Source organism: Carica papaya, chromosome 6 (genome assembly GCF_054855325.1).
Source record: "Carica papaya isolate Zhongbai chromosome 6, ASM5485532v1, whole genome shotgun sequence".
In the NCBI taxonomy this organism is placed as follows: domain Eukaryota; kingdom Viridiplantae; phylum Streptophyta; class Magnoliopsida; order Brassicales; family Caricaceae; genus Carica; species Carica papaya.
Genome location: NC_142314.1, coordinates 32,900,712 through 32,920,235, shown reverse-complemented (window position 1 = coordinate 32,920,235; position 19,524 = coordinate 32,900,712). Strand labels below are relative to the sequence as shown.

The window sequence follows — 19,524 nt, the reverse complement described above, 5'->3', positions numbered from 1 at the left end:
TTTCTAAAAATGTTATTACCGTAGGTTCGTGGAATGATTTTTTAATCTAGTTGCTCATTTGACTCGGATCACAAAGAAGAACATCAAGTTTGAGTGGAACGAGAACTGTGAAATAAGTTTTTCAGAACGAAAGAAACGGTTACTACTGCACCCGTGTTGGCCTTCCCGAGCGGGACAAGTGGATACACAGTTTATAATGATGCCTCCTACCTAAGGTTAGGTTGTGTTCTGATGCAGCATGGGAATGTCATAACCTATGGGTTCAGGCAGTTGAAAAGTCATGAGAAAAACTACCTCACCCATGACTTAAAACTTGACACAATTATTTACTCCTTGAACACTTGGCTCCATTACTTGCATGAGGAGACCTTTTAGACCTATACCAACCATAAGAATTTGAAACACATATTCACTCAAAATGATCTCAACATGCGTCAGAGAAGAAAGATAGAACTACTCAAAAACTACGATTTTAACATCTTGTATCATCTGGGTAATGGCAACATGGTAGCCGACACACTCAACTAGAAAAAGTACATGTATATTAGTCCACCTAATAGTTTCAGAATGTACGATAATAGGGGCCGCACAATAGGTACGACTTCAGAACCTGAAGAGAGTCACATGTTTGGTCTACCTGACTGTTCAACATGAGTTGATCCAGAGAATAAAAGAAGTCCAATCCGCCGATTCCACCTTACAAGCCCTAAAAAAAGATGCAGAACTGAGAATTAATTCGGAATTTCAAGTCTCTGCCGATGGGTTATTTAGATTTCAGAACAGGGTGTGTGTTCCATCTAACAATGAGCTGAAAAAGGACATAGTGACTGAGGCCCATAGCTCAAATTATTTTATGCATCCCGGAAGCATTAAGATGTATCAAAATATGCAATCTCGAATTTGGTTGAACGATATGAAAAGGGATGTGACCGACTTTGTTATGAGTGTTTGGTATGTCAGCAAGTCAAAGCAGAGTATTAATGCCCAAACGGGCTACTTCAGCCGTTACCAATTTCAGAGTGGAAATAGGAACACATCACAATGGATTTCGTGATAGGATTGCTCAGGGCACACTCGGGACATAATGTCATTTGGGTAATTATTGACTGGCTCACCAAGTCTTCCCACTTTTTGGCCATCGGGATGACCGACCCCTTGGATAAGTTAGCAAGAATGTATGTACAGGAGATAGTTAAGTTATATGGAATGCTAAGGATAGTAGTGTTCGAGAGGGACCCCAAGTTCACTTCTCGATTCTAGTCTAGTTTTCAGCAAGTAATGGAAATGAAACTGTTCCTTAATACTGCATTTCACTCTTAAACCGATGGACAATCAAAAAGGACGATCCGCACACTGTATGATATACTCCAAGCTTGTGTTCTTGACTTTAGGGCCCATTGGGATGATCATTTACCCCTAATAGAGTTCGCCTACAATAATAACTACTAAGCAAGTATCAACATAGCTCCGTACGAGGCATTGTATGGCCGCCTATGAAGATCGCCGACGTGTTGGGAAGAGGTGCGAGATAAAAAATTGTTAGGTTCAGATCTTGTGGAGGAGATAATAGCCAAAATAGTTAAGATCAGGAAAAACATCCAGATGGCTCAAAGCAAGCAAAAGAGTTATGCAGATATCCAAATGAGGGATTTAGAATTTGAGAAAGGTGATCGAGCCTTAAGATCACTCATTTCAAGAGAATTAGTAGGTTTGACAAGATAGAAAAATTAAATCTCAAGTTTATTAGGCCATTTGAAATCTTAAACAGAATTGGCACCGCCACCTACAAACTTGCACTACCTTCAAAACTATTCAGGGTCCATATTGTGTTTCATGTTGTCCATGTTACGCAAGCGTAACTCGAACCTCTCTCACGTCTTAACTCATGAGCCACTTTCTCTTTAGGAGGGTCTGTCCTACAAGGAGGTACCAGTTGGGATTGTGGACTGAAAGAGCAAAGTACTCCGCAACTGGAAAATTCACTTTGTCGAGGTCCTATAGCAGAATCACACACAGGGAGAGGCCACATGGGAGCTAGAATCAAACTTCAGAGTCCAGTATTCCTAACTGCTTGATTGAGTGAGAGAGAGACAAATTTGATGGATCAATTTTTTTAAGAGGGTAGAGTTGTAATATCTACAATTAATTTTTTTTTAAAAAATTTAAAATTAATGTTTAAAATATAATTTTTTAATTTATAAATTTTTATTTAATGTAAAAATTAGAAAAAATAGGTGAAAGATGAAATTGAAAACAATTTTGGGAAAAATGGGTAAAAATTTGGGTTCTAGGGTGTTTTTGAAAGAAAAATCAGAAACTCAAGGTCAAAATACAATTTAAGAAAAATGTGTTATGTAGAACCGCCCAGTTAGCAGCTCCGACAAACCAGAGCACGCTGCGTGGTAAGGCATGCTGACGCGGTGCCAGCTGAAGGCCACACTGATGATCCGTGTGCCCGTGATCAGACGATCTGGATTTGTTCCCGCGCGCGTGGACGGTCCAACAGATTCTCTGATACCAACTGTAGTGTCCCAGAATTTTAAAATTTATTTTCTTTAAAATTATAGGACACTACAGTTGGTATTAGAGCTGCGTTCCTCGGAATCATTCCTTACACAAAAAGTTAAAAACATCAAACATGAACTATCGTCTAACCCTTCCTTTTGAAAAATAAGTGTAAAGACACAAGAAGATGAGATCCCTTGCTGAACAGGGTAACCCAAGACAGGTCGTTTCGAGAGGATGTCGATCGGCTCTTCGAGATTTTAGAGAAACTCATCTCTGCCTAGTGGGCCAGGAAAATGAGGAGGGAACTATTTGACCCTCCACCACTTCAACATTATGAGCCACCCCTACAACGAAAGGATTTAACACCACCTTGATGCAACTCTACTCATTCGCTGTATCATCTGACACCGTAACAATACAATTCTGAGCCCCCACCGTATCATCTAGCACCGTTACCGGGCCACCCAGTCCCTTCCCAGCAACATCTGACCCCTCTTCCATGGAACTCGATTTCACCCTTGATGGACCTGATAGAGATTGACACGAAGGACCCTAATGTATTTTTAAGAATGAATTAGTTAGCAACATATCACGCCACTGTGGATTGTTTCTACGAGAAAAATTATATTTAAGCCTCCTAACAAAGAGTCATTTACAAGCTAATAAAAATTTCGAATATTATTCTCCCCTAACAAATTCCTTAGTACATAGCATTTTAACTCGATTGTTTTCTCTACAATATACAAACTTAAGAAAGAAATTTGTATTCAAGAGATCCCGGTAGTCCTAGACTTTCTGGATGTGTTTCCTGATGAACCTTCCAGACCACCAGTAGACAGAAAAGTTGAGTTCACCATAGACCTTCAGTCTGGCACGCAGCCTATTTCAGTTTTTCCTTATCGAATGAGTCATGTAGAAATAGAAGAGTTGGGGAAATAGAATTACAGGATAATAGATTCATCCGACATAGTGAGTCCCCTTGGGGTGTCGGAGTCACATTTGCAAGGAAATGGGATGGGACGTTGAAGTTAGTATTGACTACAGAGAACTGAACAGCGTCACGATCAAGAACAAGTGCTCCCTCCCCAGGATCGATGACCTTTTTTATCAGTTGCAGGGTGCCTAGGTCTTCTACAAAATAGACTTGAGTTTAGGTTACCATCAGGAAAAGATCAAGGCATAAGACATTCCCAAAATAGCTTTTTGAACCATGTATAAACACTATGAGTCCCTGGTCATACTATTTTGACTAGCCAACGCACCAGTCATTTTCATGGATTTGATAAACAGAATTTTCATATAATTTCTGGATTAGTTTGTCATTGTATTTATCGATGATATCCTGATCTATTCAAAAAATAGAGAGGAACACGTTTATCATCTGACTCAGGTTTACAGATTCTCAGAGAAAAGAAATTGTATGCAAAGCTGAGTAAGTGTGGTTTCTGGCTCGAGCAAACTACCTTCCTCAGGCATATCATATCAAGGAATGGAGTATCAGTGAACTCTGAAAAAGTTGAGTCAGTGCTCGGTTGGGAAAAATTAATCTCGGTCAAGGAGATTCATATTTTTCTAGGAATGACATGTTATTACTGCAGGTTCATAAAAGGATTTTCTAGTCTAGCTACTCCTTTGACTCTGCTCACAAAGAAGAACGTCAAGTTTGAGTGGAATGAGAACTGCAAAATGAGTTTTTCATAACTAAAGAAGTAGTTGACTACTGCACCCCTATTAAATTTGCCGAACGGGTTAAGTGAATATATAGTTTATAGTGATGCCTCCTACCTAGGGTTGAGTTGTGTTCTGATGCAGCATGGGAAGGTCATAGCTTATGGGTCCAGATAGTTGAAGAGTCATGAGAAAAACTATCTCACTCGTGAATTAGAACCTGTCACGATTATCTACGCCTTGAACACTTGGCTCCATTACTTATAAGGGGAGACCTTTAAGATCTATATCGACCGTAAGAGCTTGAAATACATATTCACTCAAAAAAATTTCAACATGTGTCAGAGAAGATGGATAGAACTCTTCAAAGACTACGATTGTAATATTTTGTATCACCCAGACAATGGCAACGTGGTAGCCGACACACTCAGCAGAAAAAGTGCAGGTATATTAGCCTACCTAATGGTTTCATAATACAGGGCAATAGGGGCCGCACAACAGGTACGACTTCAGGACCTAAAGAGAGTCACATATTTGGCCCACCTGACTATTCAACATGAGTTAATCCAAAGAATAAAAAAAGCCAATCCGCCGATTCCATCCTAGCAAGCCTCAAGAAAAATGCAGAACAATAAGTTAATTAAGAATTTTGAGTCTCTGCTGATAGGTTACTTAGATTTCAGGACATGGTGTGTGTTTCATGTGACAGTAAGCTAAAAATGGACATCATGACTGAGTCTCATAGCTCAAAGTCTGCCATGTATCCCAAAAGTATTAAGATATATCAAAGTATGTGACCCCGATTTTGCTGGAATTGAATGAAAAGAGATATGACCGACTTTGTTTCCAAGTGTTTGGTATGTCAACAAGTCAAGGCAGAGCATCAATACCTAGGCGGACTACTTCAGCTGTTACCAATTCCAGAGTGAAAGTAGGAACACATTACAATGGATTTCGTGACAGGATTACCCAAGGCACGTTTGGGACGTTATGCCATTTGGGTAATTATTTACCGGCTCATCAGGTCTTCCTACTTTTTGGCCATCAAGATGACTGACCCCTTGAGTAAGCTAACAAAAATATATGTCCAAGAGATAATCAAGTTACATGGAGTATCAGTGACAGTAGTGTCCGATAGGGACCCCAGGTTCACTTCTCAGTTCTGGTCTAGTTTTTAATAAGTCATGGGAACGAAACTGTCACTTAGTACTACATTTCACCCTCAGACCGATGGACAATCAGAAAGGACGATTCACATACTAGAGAATATGCTTCGAGCTTGTGTTCTTAATTTCGGGGGCCATTGGGATGATCATTTACCCTTATTAGAGTTTGTCTACAATAACAGCTACCAAGCAAGTATCGGCATGGCTCCGTACAAGCCGTTGTATGGCCACCCATGCACATCGCCAACCTGTTGCGAAGAGGTGGGTGATAGAAGATTGTTCGATTTAGATCTTGTGGAGAAGAGTACAGTGAAAATAATTAAGATCAGGAAGAACATCTAGACGACTTAGAGCAAGTAGAAGAGTTACGCAGATACCCGAATGAGAGATTTAGAATTTGAGAAAGGTGATCGAGTGTTCCTTAAGGTCACTCATTCCAAGAAAATCAGTAGGTTTGGCAAGAGGGAGAAACTAAATTCTCAATTTATTGGGTCATTTGAAATCTTAGACAGAATTGGCACCGGACCCTACAGACTAGCGCTACCTCCAAATTATCCCGAGTCCATAATGTGTTTCATGTGTCCATGTTACGCAAGTACAACTCGGACTCCTCTAACGTCTTGGTCCACGAGTCCCTTTCTCTCCAGGAGGATCTGTCCTACGAGAAGGTACCAATCGGGATTGGATAATGTCGGTGTTTTTGAAAAAAAAAACAGAAACTAGGGGTCAAAACGTAATTTAGAAAAAATGTACCAAGTAGAACCGCTCAGTCAGCAGCTCCGATGAATCGGAGTGCACCGTGTGGCAAGGCTCACTGACGCGTTACCACGCAAAAAGCCACACTGGCGATCCACGTGCTCGTTATTGAATTATCTGAATTTGTTTCCGCGCATGTGGACAGTCTGGATCTGTTCCCTCCTCAAGCGCGATCATATGGTACAGATCAAATTGCAATGAACGGACCAGATTCATTTCTTATTTAAATGTAATCAGACGGTCTAGATTAAAGAAAAATGAATATAAATACCTCACTTCATACCGAACTCTTACCCTAGCCACTAGTCCCTCACCGAAGAAGAAGAACCAATCGCCAGAAAGGGAGCCCACCGCCGCCCACCACCGTACCAGAGCCACCTCCGACTGGCAAAAAAGGTAAAAATTATCTCATTTGCTCGAAATTTAATTTTGAACACTCCATGGCCAAATCGGAGCAAAAGAACCTGCGGATGAGCCGAAAACTGTAGGTAAAATCGGGTAGTACCACCGCAGAAAAAATAAAAAATCACCTCTGATGAGGCCCTCCCCGATTTCTATTTCGTTCTATTTTTTCACCATTATATTCACCATTCTTTTTTTTGCAGGTTGACAGAAGAAAAATACCTAACCGCGAATGTGTGCCGGCGGAGTCGTTGCACCAAAAAATTTTACCACGGGTAAACTTTTATTTTTCAATTCTTTTCAGCTAACCGAGACCCCTTAACGTGTTTTCTCATAGGAATGAATAAAAAATCAGTAGAAATCGGCTGAAATTGGCGAAAACAGCCAATCTGAGGCAAACCGCTGCCACGGGGGGCGGTGCCGCTGTGCCGAAATTCTGAAATTGGCCAAAAAAGAGTTTTAACACCGATTTTGAGTTTTTTGAAGAATTTCTAGATAATTGAAGCGTGTTTTAATCTCTGAAGAAAAATTCAAGGAATCTGGAGACTGCCAGTAGGTGTAGCTAAGAGTTTAGCATTTCGGATACCGATTCAGGTAAGAATCCCTCACCTTATTCCCTGTTATAGAATTAAAATTTAATTATAAATAATATGGTATTTTATGTAATTTTAAAAATCTTGATAATTAATTACATGTTACTAATGGAGCCGGAACTAGTTATTTATCACTGTTTATCCTATTTTAACTTATTGATTGATTTTACAGTTATTAAAAGCATGATAATACACTAGATTTGATAAGATGATTCAGTTGTATTTCCTTGATGCATGTATTACTTGTTTTACATGATTTACAGTTAAATTATGAAATTCAAAACTAAATATAAACGGAGAATTATTTGATTAAGTGAATGAATGAATAGTAGCCTTGCTGAATATTCTAGGAGATGGTAGACAGACTGGGTGCATACGAAATCCTATCGTGAACGTTGTCTCATACTGAACAGAGTATCGAAGATTGGTATTTTGCCACTCATACTAGACGGGGTATAAAAACAGCTCGTTTCACCCTCATACCGGACATGATATTGAGGGATGTTATTTTTAGCGCTCATACCGGACAGGGTATGGAGACGGTCGGTTAGTTGACAATGTTGAATAAGGGTTCACGCGTAGTGATGACATCTCTATGGACCCCCACGGGTACCAGTAGGCAGATAAAAAGAAAAAATTATTATTCTAGTTAATTGAATATGAGATTATGATATTGTTTGTGTTATTGTCGTTCTAGGTCAATTTTAAAAATTTTGCTACGCTAAGTGTACAATAAATGATTTTATTTATGATAAATGAATTTACTTAAATTAAGAGCTCCATTAGTTATTTTCATGATTTTTACCAACCTTCATTTTTGTATCGGTGAGTAGTGTGATATCCTTACTAGACTAGTGTAGCTCACTTTTTCATTAACCATTTCAAATCAAGAGGACCAAGATCCAGATCTCGATCCACAAAAGGGTTACGAGTAGGATGTTCAGTTGTTTACTTTCCATTTATTTCTTTAATTTTTCGTTGTTCTTTTAGAATGGTCATTCTTGTAGCCCTATTGAGTATTCTAAATTATTGTGTAAGGAATGTAAGCCCTAACACTATTATTTCGCTTCCGCATTCAATTTATAATTTATTTTTTTTCTAGTTCCGGGTCCTTACAATAAATGTATACATTTTTTACGAAAAAAAAAGTATTTGATTTAAAATTTATCTTTAAAATTCAATGTGAATGACTCAGATGTTGAAAAGTCCAAACTTGCAAGAAACGAGACACTAAGTAGCTAAAACAGTATCATAAAATATATCTTTTCTAAATTTCTTGAGTCTCGTGACTCAAATATTATAGAGTTACTGGACATCATAAAATTATTTCATTAGTAGTATTAATCAGTTAGTTACTGAAAAATACTTTATTACTGAAAGTTATTTCTTTCGCTCACATTTTGATGATTAGGTCTATGCTAACTTACAAAACTAGTATACCTCGTGTTCATCCTTCCAAAACTAGAAGATTGTATTTAACATCACTTGTTGGCTCTTTTGGAAGTAGTGTAATATGTTCATCTTTGGTAGGAAGCCGTTTGGTTTGGAGGATTTGAAGTCCGAAGTTTTCAAACTAACTGTGTATACTTTTCAGGCTTTTATCATTAAGGCTATTATCCCTAACCAACATGCTCGAAAGAAAGAGAAGCTATCAGTTGGACTTCGTTGCCCCATAACTGGATAAGATCAACACGGATGGGACCTTCCGTGGTGGTAGTGAGATTGTTTGTGCTAGTGCACTTGGTAAGAATAGTACTAGTTAGTGGCTTGGGGGGCACTTCCCAAATATTGGTGTTTGTTCTGTCCTTCAGGCAGACTTTTGGGTGGCGTTAGATGGCCTCACTTTAGGATGGAACCTTGGATCGTATCATGTGATTATGGAGATGGATAATACTCTCACCATTTGGGCCTTAAATAAAGTTCTTAATAATGAAATGATCCCTGTCAATACTAATTCCAACCTTATTCTAGTTATCAATAGTTGGTTTATGAAAGATTTGACTATCAAGATACAATATATCTATCATGAAGGGAATTGGTGTACTTATTTGACAAATCATATCTTCCACCAGCCCCCTGGAAATTATCACTTACAGCACTCTTCCAAAGAGCTATGAGCATCATTAGAAAGGATATCATCATGGTCACTTTCCTTAGTATGTGTACCACCTAGGCGTAGAATTTGTACTGCATTGTTGTTTTTCCTTGTATAAAAAAAAGAATTAAAGCTTTTTTAGGCTTTGGATTTAGAGAAAAATGAATTTAAGAAAATGTTCATTCTACTATAAAAGAGGTCTTCTTTTCCCATTTTAATCAAGTGAAAAACTCACTACTATATGACTTTGCAAAGACGAATGTCTTTAGAAATTATCCTTTTATCATATAGCTTTGACTTTAATAACATGCCCTATTGCTCTACATGCACAAAATTATCTTTTCCTTAAGTGGTCTTGCAGCTCTAATTGTGTTGTCCTTATTGTCTAGTTTGTGATTTGCTCAATTATAAATCAATATATAAGTTGTAACTAAATTCTACAGATCATATATCAAGATATAAGGATATAATGGAAACAGAATACATTCAAAATAAATATGACGATTAATATGTATACTTAGAATATATAATTAATTTATTATGTTTGAATTACTACCACCTTATTTTGAATTTAAACCCCCACTTAGAAAGATATATAAAATCTAAATTCCTACCATAAAATAATTCAATGTTATTTTTGTATTAAATTAAACACAATAAAGCATATTCTAATTGCACATCGTACGACCAATATAAAAATAAGAAATAGGCAATAACTATGAAATAAGTGAGAATTGAATCAAACACAACTTTGATTTTAGTGAAAGTACATCAATATTTATCTTATATAAAAAATAGAGAACTTTAGTATATTAAGATAAATCTTGAGATGGTAACTAGGAAGATTTAAGTTATCAAATTCAAGTTAATTAGTTGTATTAGTATTCTGATAATGTGGATTACTAATCATCCAATTCATTAGTGGTTTTGGGTTTGTAAAATTTTATGGATATTGTATTAGATGTTCTGGATGATCTTAAAACAAGGAGTTTCTTTGAAGTCTCATAAAAGAAAAGAGTTTTTTTTTTCAAGTCTTCTAAAAGAAAAAAAAAAGTTGTGAAAAAAACATAATTAGAGATTTTCTAGTGTTATTACTTTCAAGACCTAAATCAATATTGGAAAAATAAGGGGTGGAATGATATTATGAGACTAAAGATTTAAATACTTATGCACGAGTCAAACTATTGTTTCAATGGAATATATTGACCAAATTGATTTAGGTGCCACCAATACAAGTTGGACAATATAAACTAATAAGCATCCTCGGAGTAATGTTGGAGCTTTTGGCAAGTGGTCTGTGTTAGATTTTGTAATACCCGGGCCAGAAAATTCGGCCTGGAATATTTTTTTTAATTTATAAAAAATATATATAAATAATTAAATCATTATTTAAATTTAATTTTGCAGAATTTTTGAGAAAAATAGAATTAGGGGTGAAATTAAAAATAATTTTGAAAAAACAGGTGAAATTGTGAATTAATGGGGTGTTTTTGAAATAAAATTTAAAAATTGTGGGTAAAATTATATATAAAAAAAAAAAGAAAATATGAGCATGTGGGATGGCCACGTCAGCAGCCATGACGAACTAGAACACACCGCGTGGCGAACATGCTAATATCAGCTCCACGAGGGAGGCCATGTGGGCGATCCACGTGATTGGGCAATCCAATGGTCCATATCGCATCTCAAGCGCACGTACGACCCAGATGCATTTTTTCTTCAAACACGATCAGACGAATGAGATTGATGGGGATGGATGGTCCAGATTCACTCACGCAATCGGTCTAAACAGAAAATGATCGAACAGTTCTCATCACACCACGTCACTCGAATGGGTGGCCGGGATCAGATGGAGAAGAATATTTAAACTCTTATTTATAGGAAATCGAAACCATAGCCGACAGAGGAACGACCAGAGAAGAAGAAGGGCGGCCGAGGAAAGAACCAATAGAGCCACCTTCGATGCCAAAACAAATATTTTTTTTCCTTCCCGCTCAGAATTCAATCACGAATCTCACTATGCCCATATCGAAGCTAAAGGATTGACGAGTGAGCCGAAAACCATGGGTGAAGCTCGGTCGAGCTGCTGCAACCAAAACCCAGAATCCTCTTCGATGACCCCCTTATTGTTTTTCGTTTTGCGTGATTTTTTTACAATTGTATTCTTCGTCCTTCTCTTGTGCAAGTTAGTCGAAGGAGAACCTGGGCCACGAAGGAGGAACGATGGAGCCGCCGTACCTGGAGACCTTCTGCTAGTAGAATTTTGGTTTTTTACCTTTTCTGGTCAACTAATGCCTCCTAACTTGATTTTTCCCAAGTTTACGTGCAAAGCCAGCCAAAACTTATCTAAACTGGAAGAAAACGGATAGACCGATGCGAACTGCTGTCGTGGGCGGCAGAACCAGTGCCGGAGCACGACGTTACCGCCGTGCCGAAATCCTAAAATTTGTTAAAAAGTTTTAAAACGCATATTTTGGCATTTTGGTATATTTTTAGATACGTGACGGGTACTTTAATTTATGCATAAAAAATTCAAAAAATATGAGGACCGCCAGGAGGCGCTGTGAAAAGTACAGTGTTTCGGATATCGATCTGATGTAAGAATCTCTCATCCTTTTTTCTGTTACGATAAATTAAAGCTTATGATCAATAATGTTGTGTTTTGTGAAAATTAAAAAATCCTAAAATTAATTACAAGTCAGTAGAGGAGTTGAAACCGGTCAATGCATATTTGTCCTAATTTTCTGTTCATTTTCTCATATACTGCCTAAAATGCTTATTATTATACTGCGTGCTTTAAATTACTAGTTTTAAATTTTTTTCTAGGTTATTTAGTTTATCTAACTATATTGCCCTCATATGTTCATTTGTTTACAATAAATGTCTTAATCATGGTTTTTGAATTTACGTATGGTCTATTTGTATGACTTGATGTTGATTGTAAATATGAAATATCAGTATGTAATTGGTGACTGGTTGATAATGTAGAACATGTGTATGAAAGGTTTATCGAATACCCTAGAGAATGGTGTACGGACCCGGTGCATAGGAAAACCTTATCATAGATATTACTTCAGTCGAATGGGACTAAGAAGTCTCATACCAAAAAGGGTTGGAAGATATAATTCACCCTCATACTGGACGGAGCATTGAAGCGGTGGGTTGTTTGGCGCCCACTACCCGACGAGGTATGGGAACGGCCGGTTAATTAATAACTTGGATGGCCCACACGTAGGGGGACCCATATGGACCCCCAGCGGCACTGGTAAATAGGTAAAAAGGTAAGTTGCTATTTTGCTTACTTGAATATGAAATCAAAATGTTACTTGAGTTATTATCTTCATAGGCCGATATTGAAAACTCATAACGGTAAGTAAGGAATAAACGCTTTTATGTTAAATGAATTTATCTAAACTAATGGTTCTATTAGTTGTTTTATAATTTTTACTAACCTTCAATTTTTCGTATTAGTTATTAGTGTAATATTCTTACTGGGTTAGTGTAGTTCATCCCCTTATTTAACCATTTTAGATCAACAAGATTAAGATCTAGATCCTGAATAGTAAGATAGTTGCGAGTAAATGTTACCTCGCGGACTCCTCAAAATTATTAATGGAGGTTAACCCCATAGAGTTTTTATTTATTTGGTTTTACCATTTTTTTTTTCTATTAACTATTATAAAGAGGATATTCTCGTAGTTCTATTGAGCATCCTAATTTACTATGTAAGTAATGAAAATCCTTACTTATTATTTGCTTCTGCCATTACAATATACGTATATTCTTTTTCTTAAAGTTTTGAGTTTTTTTACAGATTTTTTAAATATTAATATATGACATGTTAAGACTCATATTAGGCATATTCTAAAGGTTAATCTTAATATTTGCATATTTAAAGAGTTATAAAATAATTGGGGTGAAAATGTCAAGCATGAAGGACGTCTCTAAAGAAGAAAAGTAACCAAGATAGTATTTATGCCTAAGAAGGCAAGGGTAGTCTAAAATATAAATACGAGAGAAGAGTCTTCGGCTCAAGTTTGGAGAATGTCATAAAAAAAAAATTAGGTACTTATCTTATCCTAGTTTTGTTCCTCGCTCTCGTAGCCCACATATTCAAATCCTTATATACAAAGAGGCTAACTATGATTTTTGAGGTGAAAAAGTTCCACAATTTTCCATATAAATGTGCTTTTTGATTTCTCTTTCTTTCATGAGGTTATATATCAAAATTTTCTTAAATTTTCTCTTTAAGGCATTCAACACCAATATTGCATGTAATAGTACTAATACTAACCTGACTTGCATTACAATAACTTAATCAGATAGATGCATTATATATTGTTAATTTATTTATTTTTACTTCTAATTTATATAGTCATTGTTTATAATTTCTACAATAACAAATTTATCATAAAAATTTATAAAAAAATATATATAAATTTCTTGGCTTTTTTTAATAATAATAAGCAATTAATAAATATGACCAAAAAATTAATATTAATAGAAATAATAGTAGATAAAATGGAATTAAATGAAAAGTAGAACTTCAAAATATTAAAAAAAGAATGCAAAATTCATTGTTTACCAAAGATGACACCGACAATCGGCTATTGCCACTACTTTGGTTGTGGTACCAAGCAAGCCCCATTCAACATTACAAGAATAATACAATTCAAAAACATACGTTTTAAGCAAATACATACATACATACATACATACATATATACTCAATATATAAATTTTTGTACATAATTTGTTCCATAAATATATAAAATGTTATTGCTTGTTGAATTGGAAGTTTTGGAATTAATAGAAATTATTATTATTATTATTATTATTATGATTTTGCCTCTTGAAAAGTTTTTACTTGTTTTCCTAATAGAAGTAGCTTCTCGGACAATTGTGGGTTTCATTTCATTAGCCTTTTGTTCTCTTGGACTTCAAATTACATGTTGACACAGACAAAATTGGAAAAAACTTCTACAATTATTTCAACATTATTATATATTTATAATGAATCACACGATATCATCAAACAATATAAGTCTTGAATAAGATCCATCATGCATTTAATGATGACTATTAAGCGTTACGATATGGAAAATTAATAATCTTTTAACCATTTTGAAGATTCAAATTGACGATGAATGAATGTTGATTATTTTTGTTCTAAATCTCTACCATGTTTATAACTGTTATATCATTAAGAGTGATTTCGTAACGATTATATTACTTATAAATATTAACTTTTCAATTATATATTACTGTTTTATCACGAACAAAACTTAAGTTATGGGGTGAAGTGAGTAATTTTGGAGACAACCGACACACATATTTAATTTTTTGTACTAATTTCTTAAATTAAATATGAAAATACAAAGGTAGAGTTGTCAACATAGGAAGGCTACCAGATTTTGGCAGCAAATATTTATGTAGTTGGATTTTAATGAATTATCCAGTCCCTAATCTATATTTATATATATATATATATGTATGTAGATATAGTTTTTTGAGAAAAATCTATTTAATTTTCTGAAAACTAGAAACATCTTTCTTCGATATCAAATTTAGTATACTAATTAATTTGTACGATATTTATCAGAAACCTTACATTGATTATTTAAAAAAATATATTTATTTTAAAATTAATTAGACGATCTTGGACAAATACAACATTTAAATGAGCAAAAGCATGGCAAATATATATATATATACACACACATTGTATTATATGTACATATGTCAATAGAATGTTTGAGTGTAGCTCAAGTTTTGGTCCAGCCCACTAAAAAGAGCAAATCCAAGTGTAAATCTACTTCTAGATTTGACTGGGCCGGGTCAGATTAAGATGGAGTGTTCAAGTGTTTCTTTACTTTTTTTTCCATGTGTGTGTGTGTGTGTGTTTCTTTTTTCCAATCCACACCTAATCGAGTCGATTTGAACCTAAAATTGAAGTCTCCAATTTTTAGTATCAAATACTGGACTAAAAATATATTCGGTCTTATCCAATTCGGACCGAACAGCCAATCCAATCTGATTTTCTAGTTCCTATTGTGTTTAGTTGTCCATACACTGATAAAGAATATACGAATTATCGAGAAAAGAGGAATCGTGATGATCCCATGAGTGAATAGATATAGCAAGCACAAATAACCAACTCATTGCTTCAGATTGTCGATCCAAACGATCCCATCCTAATTTTATGTACAAAATAAAAAATAATAAGCTAAACAAATTTTAATTTGAACATAATTATGAGATTTTTCTCGAGCATAATCTCTTGAATTGTTTCGACATACTCATTAGATTGTTCTTTTTTTTTTATTTGATAATCATTCACTTGTTATATGATATATATTAGTGTATCATTTAATATTCATTAAGAATTGGACTTAATCAATGAATCTTTTTTATTCAACGGTTAAATTATTTTTTTACTATTGTAATATCAAAATACAAAAAAAGTAAAGAGACTCTGATTGATGAAAAAATATAATAAAAATTTAAAGACACTAATCATAACACGGCATAAATAATTTCTAAATAAGAACTTACACAAATGCACTGTATATTTAAATTTACAATCTCGTATAAAAGAATTGACGTACTAACTATTGAATTAAATAGTAGTTTAGTATTTAACATTAAACCTACCATATAAGATGAGTAAAATAGATTATATCTTACATGGTAAAAAAAGTAAAAATTCATAAATTTTAACTATGTGGTGCCTGCATATCAATAACGAGCTAATCAATAATACTATAACCTTCTAATAAGTACATACAAAATACACAAACTGACTTAAATTCATATCCTCGAAATATCAACCATCCAATGAAGAAATAATTAGTATCATCTCTGTTAGAAAATTGAGTAGGATCTTCATATATTACGTTATTAATAATTAACCTTGAACTATTCAAAACATTAGCCAATTCCAAGTTAAAACTCTCTGAGAACATGAATGAATAAACTGTACCATAATGATTAGCCATTTCTATTCAACTATGTAGCACCAGGAAGAATTTATATAGCCAACACAAAAACTGGGAATCTTCTTCTTTGATCCCCCAAAGCTAGTTTAACTCAACTCTTGTATCATGAGATACAGTACTGAACTACAAGTACTTACAACATAAACCGAGCCAAAAAAGGAACTAAACAATTTCTGATTCCATTTAACATACTTGAGTCTTTTACTTTCTTCTTGCTTATGACAAAAGGTACCATTTCGAGTAGTACAAAGTGTCTCTTACTAAGTTCCTTGTTTTTCCTTTTCAAGGATACGGAATTTTTACAAGACAGAGATGCTTTGGATTCATGGTTAGAAAAGGACCATCATCATTAATAATGTAATTATGTCCTGGCTAAGGGAAACGGGTAAAAATTCTGAAAAAACCATAAGAACCCATATGTAAACTTGTGCAGCATTACAAGCAAAAACATGTGGGTGGAAATGAAGATGATAGAGAAGTAGGCCATCAATACCATCAATTATATGAGCTCAAAGACTTCTTAACATTTCGAAGGATAGTCCACATAAAAGTGGAGACAAAGAAGAGGATAATACCAGTAAGAATGGCATACTTGAGACCAAGGTTCAGCAGCAAGTTCACCAGTAATCCAGCCAATACAACACCACAGAAATTTGCTGAGACAGCTGACCAGAATGGAATGTCAAGGATAGAAGCTATGATGGCTCCAGTCCATGCTCCTGTTCCGGGGAAAGGCACAGCCACAAAAAGCATCAAACCAAGCCATTGAAACTCCTGGACAGGACCAGCCTTGTGTTTTGCACTTTCAAATAGCATGTGAAACAAACGAGAGACCGAGTGGTTCTTCTTCCCAAGAAAAGAAGCAAATTTCTTGAGATAAAGTATAATGAAGGGTACAGGAACCATGTTCCTACAGAGTCAAGGACCCAAGATACGTCAAAATTCAATCTCATATCAATTATCCCAGGTAGAGTTAGATACAACCATGGATATGATCTTCTAATCACATGTTTAACCTCAATCCTAAATACAAATCATCTAAAAAATAAAGAGCAGATTTCAGTTTGACCCATTTGAATTTTGTAATCTAAAACATATTTGATTTTTTTTTTATAACTTACTATCTCGTAATTCAGATGTTACCAAAACTTGTTGACTAGCTGCTTCAACAAGTACAGTGTTTAATGATTTTTTTTACTCTTATGCAGCTAGGAAACTGTGAGTTTAACTAACTTTTGAACGAAGAACAATGACTTGCTCAAAAGAATCACAAGTTTCAAATTGAATGCCAATAAGGGGTTAAATTAAAATTTTCCCTAAACTAAAGTACAGTAATGAAAGTATAAGAGAAATAAGAACAGGGAAGAATAGTTTTAATGGTTCTCAAGTTGCAAATGACAAACAGAAAAAGCACCCAAATCGTTGAATATGTAATTACTAACGTAATATTAATCAAATTTTAAGGGGAGAAAAAAAAAAGAGAAAGGAAATGGAACTAACCCAAGAACAGAAAAGAGAGTGAGGATTGCAGGGTTGAGGTTCATCCAGTAACCAACAGGTATTGCACCACGAAGCTCGATGATTGGGAGCATAGCAAGTGCAAAGACGACAGTATGGTCAGGCCACCCCAATCTTCTCAACTTTGTAGCAATCTTGAACCCAAAACTCGAAGCTTTGAGAGAATCAGCAGCAGCATTAGCATCAGAAGATGCAGCAAACCAAACAAGAGAAAGAGAAGCCCAAAACAAAACCCAGAAGACAAACTTAGTAGGGTTTTCCTCCGAGAATGGCGCCAATATCTCTGTGTCCTCAGACGTACCAGGAAACCCATCTGAACGGAACGCTTTCAGTGAAGTTGGAGGAGGAACAGGAAGGCCTGGTGAAAGTGCTTTTGACTTGAGAGGAGGAATTCGAGCGGAGATTGAAGGAAACACAGTGGGGTTTTGAAGATTTCTGAGATAGGTTTTTCTAACAGAAGAAGATAACGTCGGCAGCGATGGCGATGTCGATGCCAACACAGAGGCCGCCATTGATGAAATTGGAGGAAATGGGGAGGATAAGATCAGTGTCGAGCTCTAGTCATGAAGACAGAAGTTTGAGAAGATTCTGGGAAGAGTATATATCCGACAATTTCGTGAATGCAGGTAGTAGCTGGATTGAATTGGAGAGAAGAGGTGGAGCAGAAGCAGAGGCTTAAGGAAGGAGAAAGGTAGAAAACTGTTGTTTAGCCAATGGGGCGTATGGAAATTGGGATTTTAATTTTTCAATGGATACATTTTAAGATTATTTAATTAATTATTCAAAAGGTCATTGTGTAAATTTCCAAAATTAAAAATAAAATAAAATAAATAGGTTTAAAAGTCATTTATTTAAAAATTGGTAAATTAAATTTCATATCTTAGTCATATATAATTTTTATAAAAAATAATTTCTTTATTTTTATATTTTACTAGTAAAACCCAACTGTATACATTTTTGTATTATCAAGATTAGGAGGATTTATAAAATAATTAAGGGATTTTGAATAATTTCTTTTAAAGTTTTTAATTCAGATATGTTTTTGTATTTCAAATTTACAAAATAATTAATTAATTTTAAATTCTTAAGTTAAAAATATTACGATAATAATAATAAGATTAGCGTATTAGTAGTATTGTGGATTATAATAAATTTAATTAGTATTTATCGATTTTGACTAAGATATGAAATTAATCTAACAATTTTTTATGTTATCATGAGATTGATGGAAATAATGCAGGAATATTTTTTATAATGATAATTTATTTAATTTTTAACTTAGTGATAGAATAATCTATTATAATTGCAAACTAAAATTATTATAATGTAAATAAATTAAATTTTATTAAGTAATATATATATATATATATATCAGGAGACAAAAGTTGGAGGATTTATCAAAGTTAGAGATATCCTTGTCATTAGTTTATTCTTGATTTGCCCCAATTGCTATAAAATAAGCTGGCTGGATAAATTTTCCAGAGTCTAATTTGTATAAAACACAATTCAATAATAAGATTAAAGACACTATAAATCAACTCTAAGAACAAATTATGATTTAAAAATATAGCTGAATCTTTTAATATAGATGTATACATACATATATATATATATATAAGTTCCCTTATTTGAAGTTCTTGCCTAACCTAGCAACTGAGAAAATAGAAGGGAAGGATTTTTAGTACCCCATCAAAGCACTAATGGTGATGCCAAAATCTCATATTAGTACCATCACCAACTCTTAACACTATTTAGATTGACATATGCATATATATATATATATATATATATTATATATGAAAGATGTAAAACCCAGAAAA

At 34.7% G+C, this 19,524-nt stretch overlaps 1 protein-coding gene across 1 annotated transcript; it reads right to left on the bottom strand.

Annotated features, from left to right (window-relative positions):
- Positions 1–16,156: 16,156 nt before the first annotated feature.
- Positions 16,157–18,434, bottom strand: LOC110812857 (small multi-drug export protein). The gene is made up of 2 exons (XM_022039731.2): positions 17,687–18,434; positions 16,157–17,096 (listed from the first exon to the last, which is right to left on the bottom strand). The coding sequence occupies exons 1-2, from the start codon at positions 18,214–18,216 to the stop codon at positions 16,682–16,684; spliced, it is 945 nt and encodes a 314-aa protein (XP_021895423.1). The 5' UTR covers positions 18,217–18,434; the 3' UTR covers positions 16,157–16,681.
- Positions 18,435–19,524: the final 1,090 nt, after the last annotated feature.

Coding starts and splice junctions, on each gene's coding strand:
- LOC110812857 (XM_022039731.2), bottom strand. CDS start 18,216: ATGGCGGCCTCTGTGTTGGCATCGACATCGCCATCGCTGCCGACGTTA. Junction 17,097..17,686: donor ACTCTCTTTTCTGTTCTTGG/GTTAGTTCCATT, acceptor TTGACTCTGTAG/GAACATGGTTCCTGTACCCT.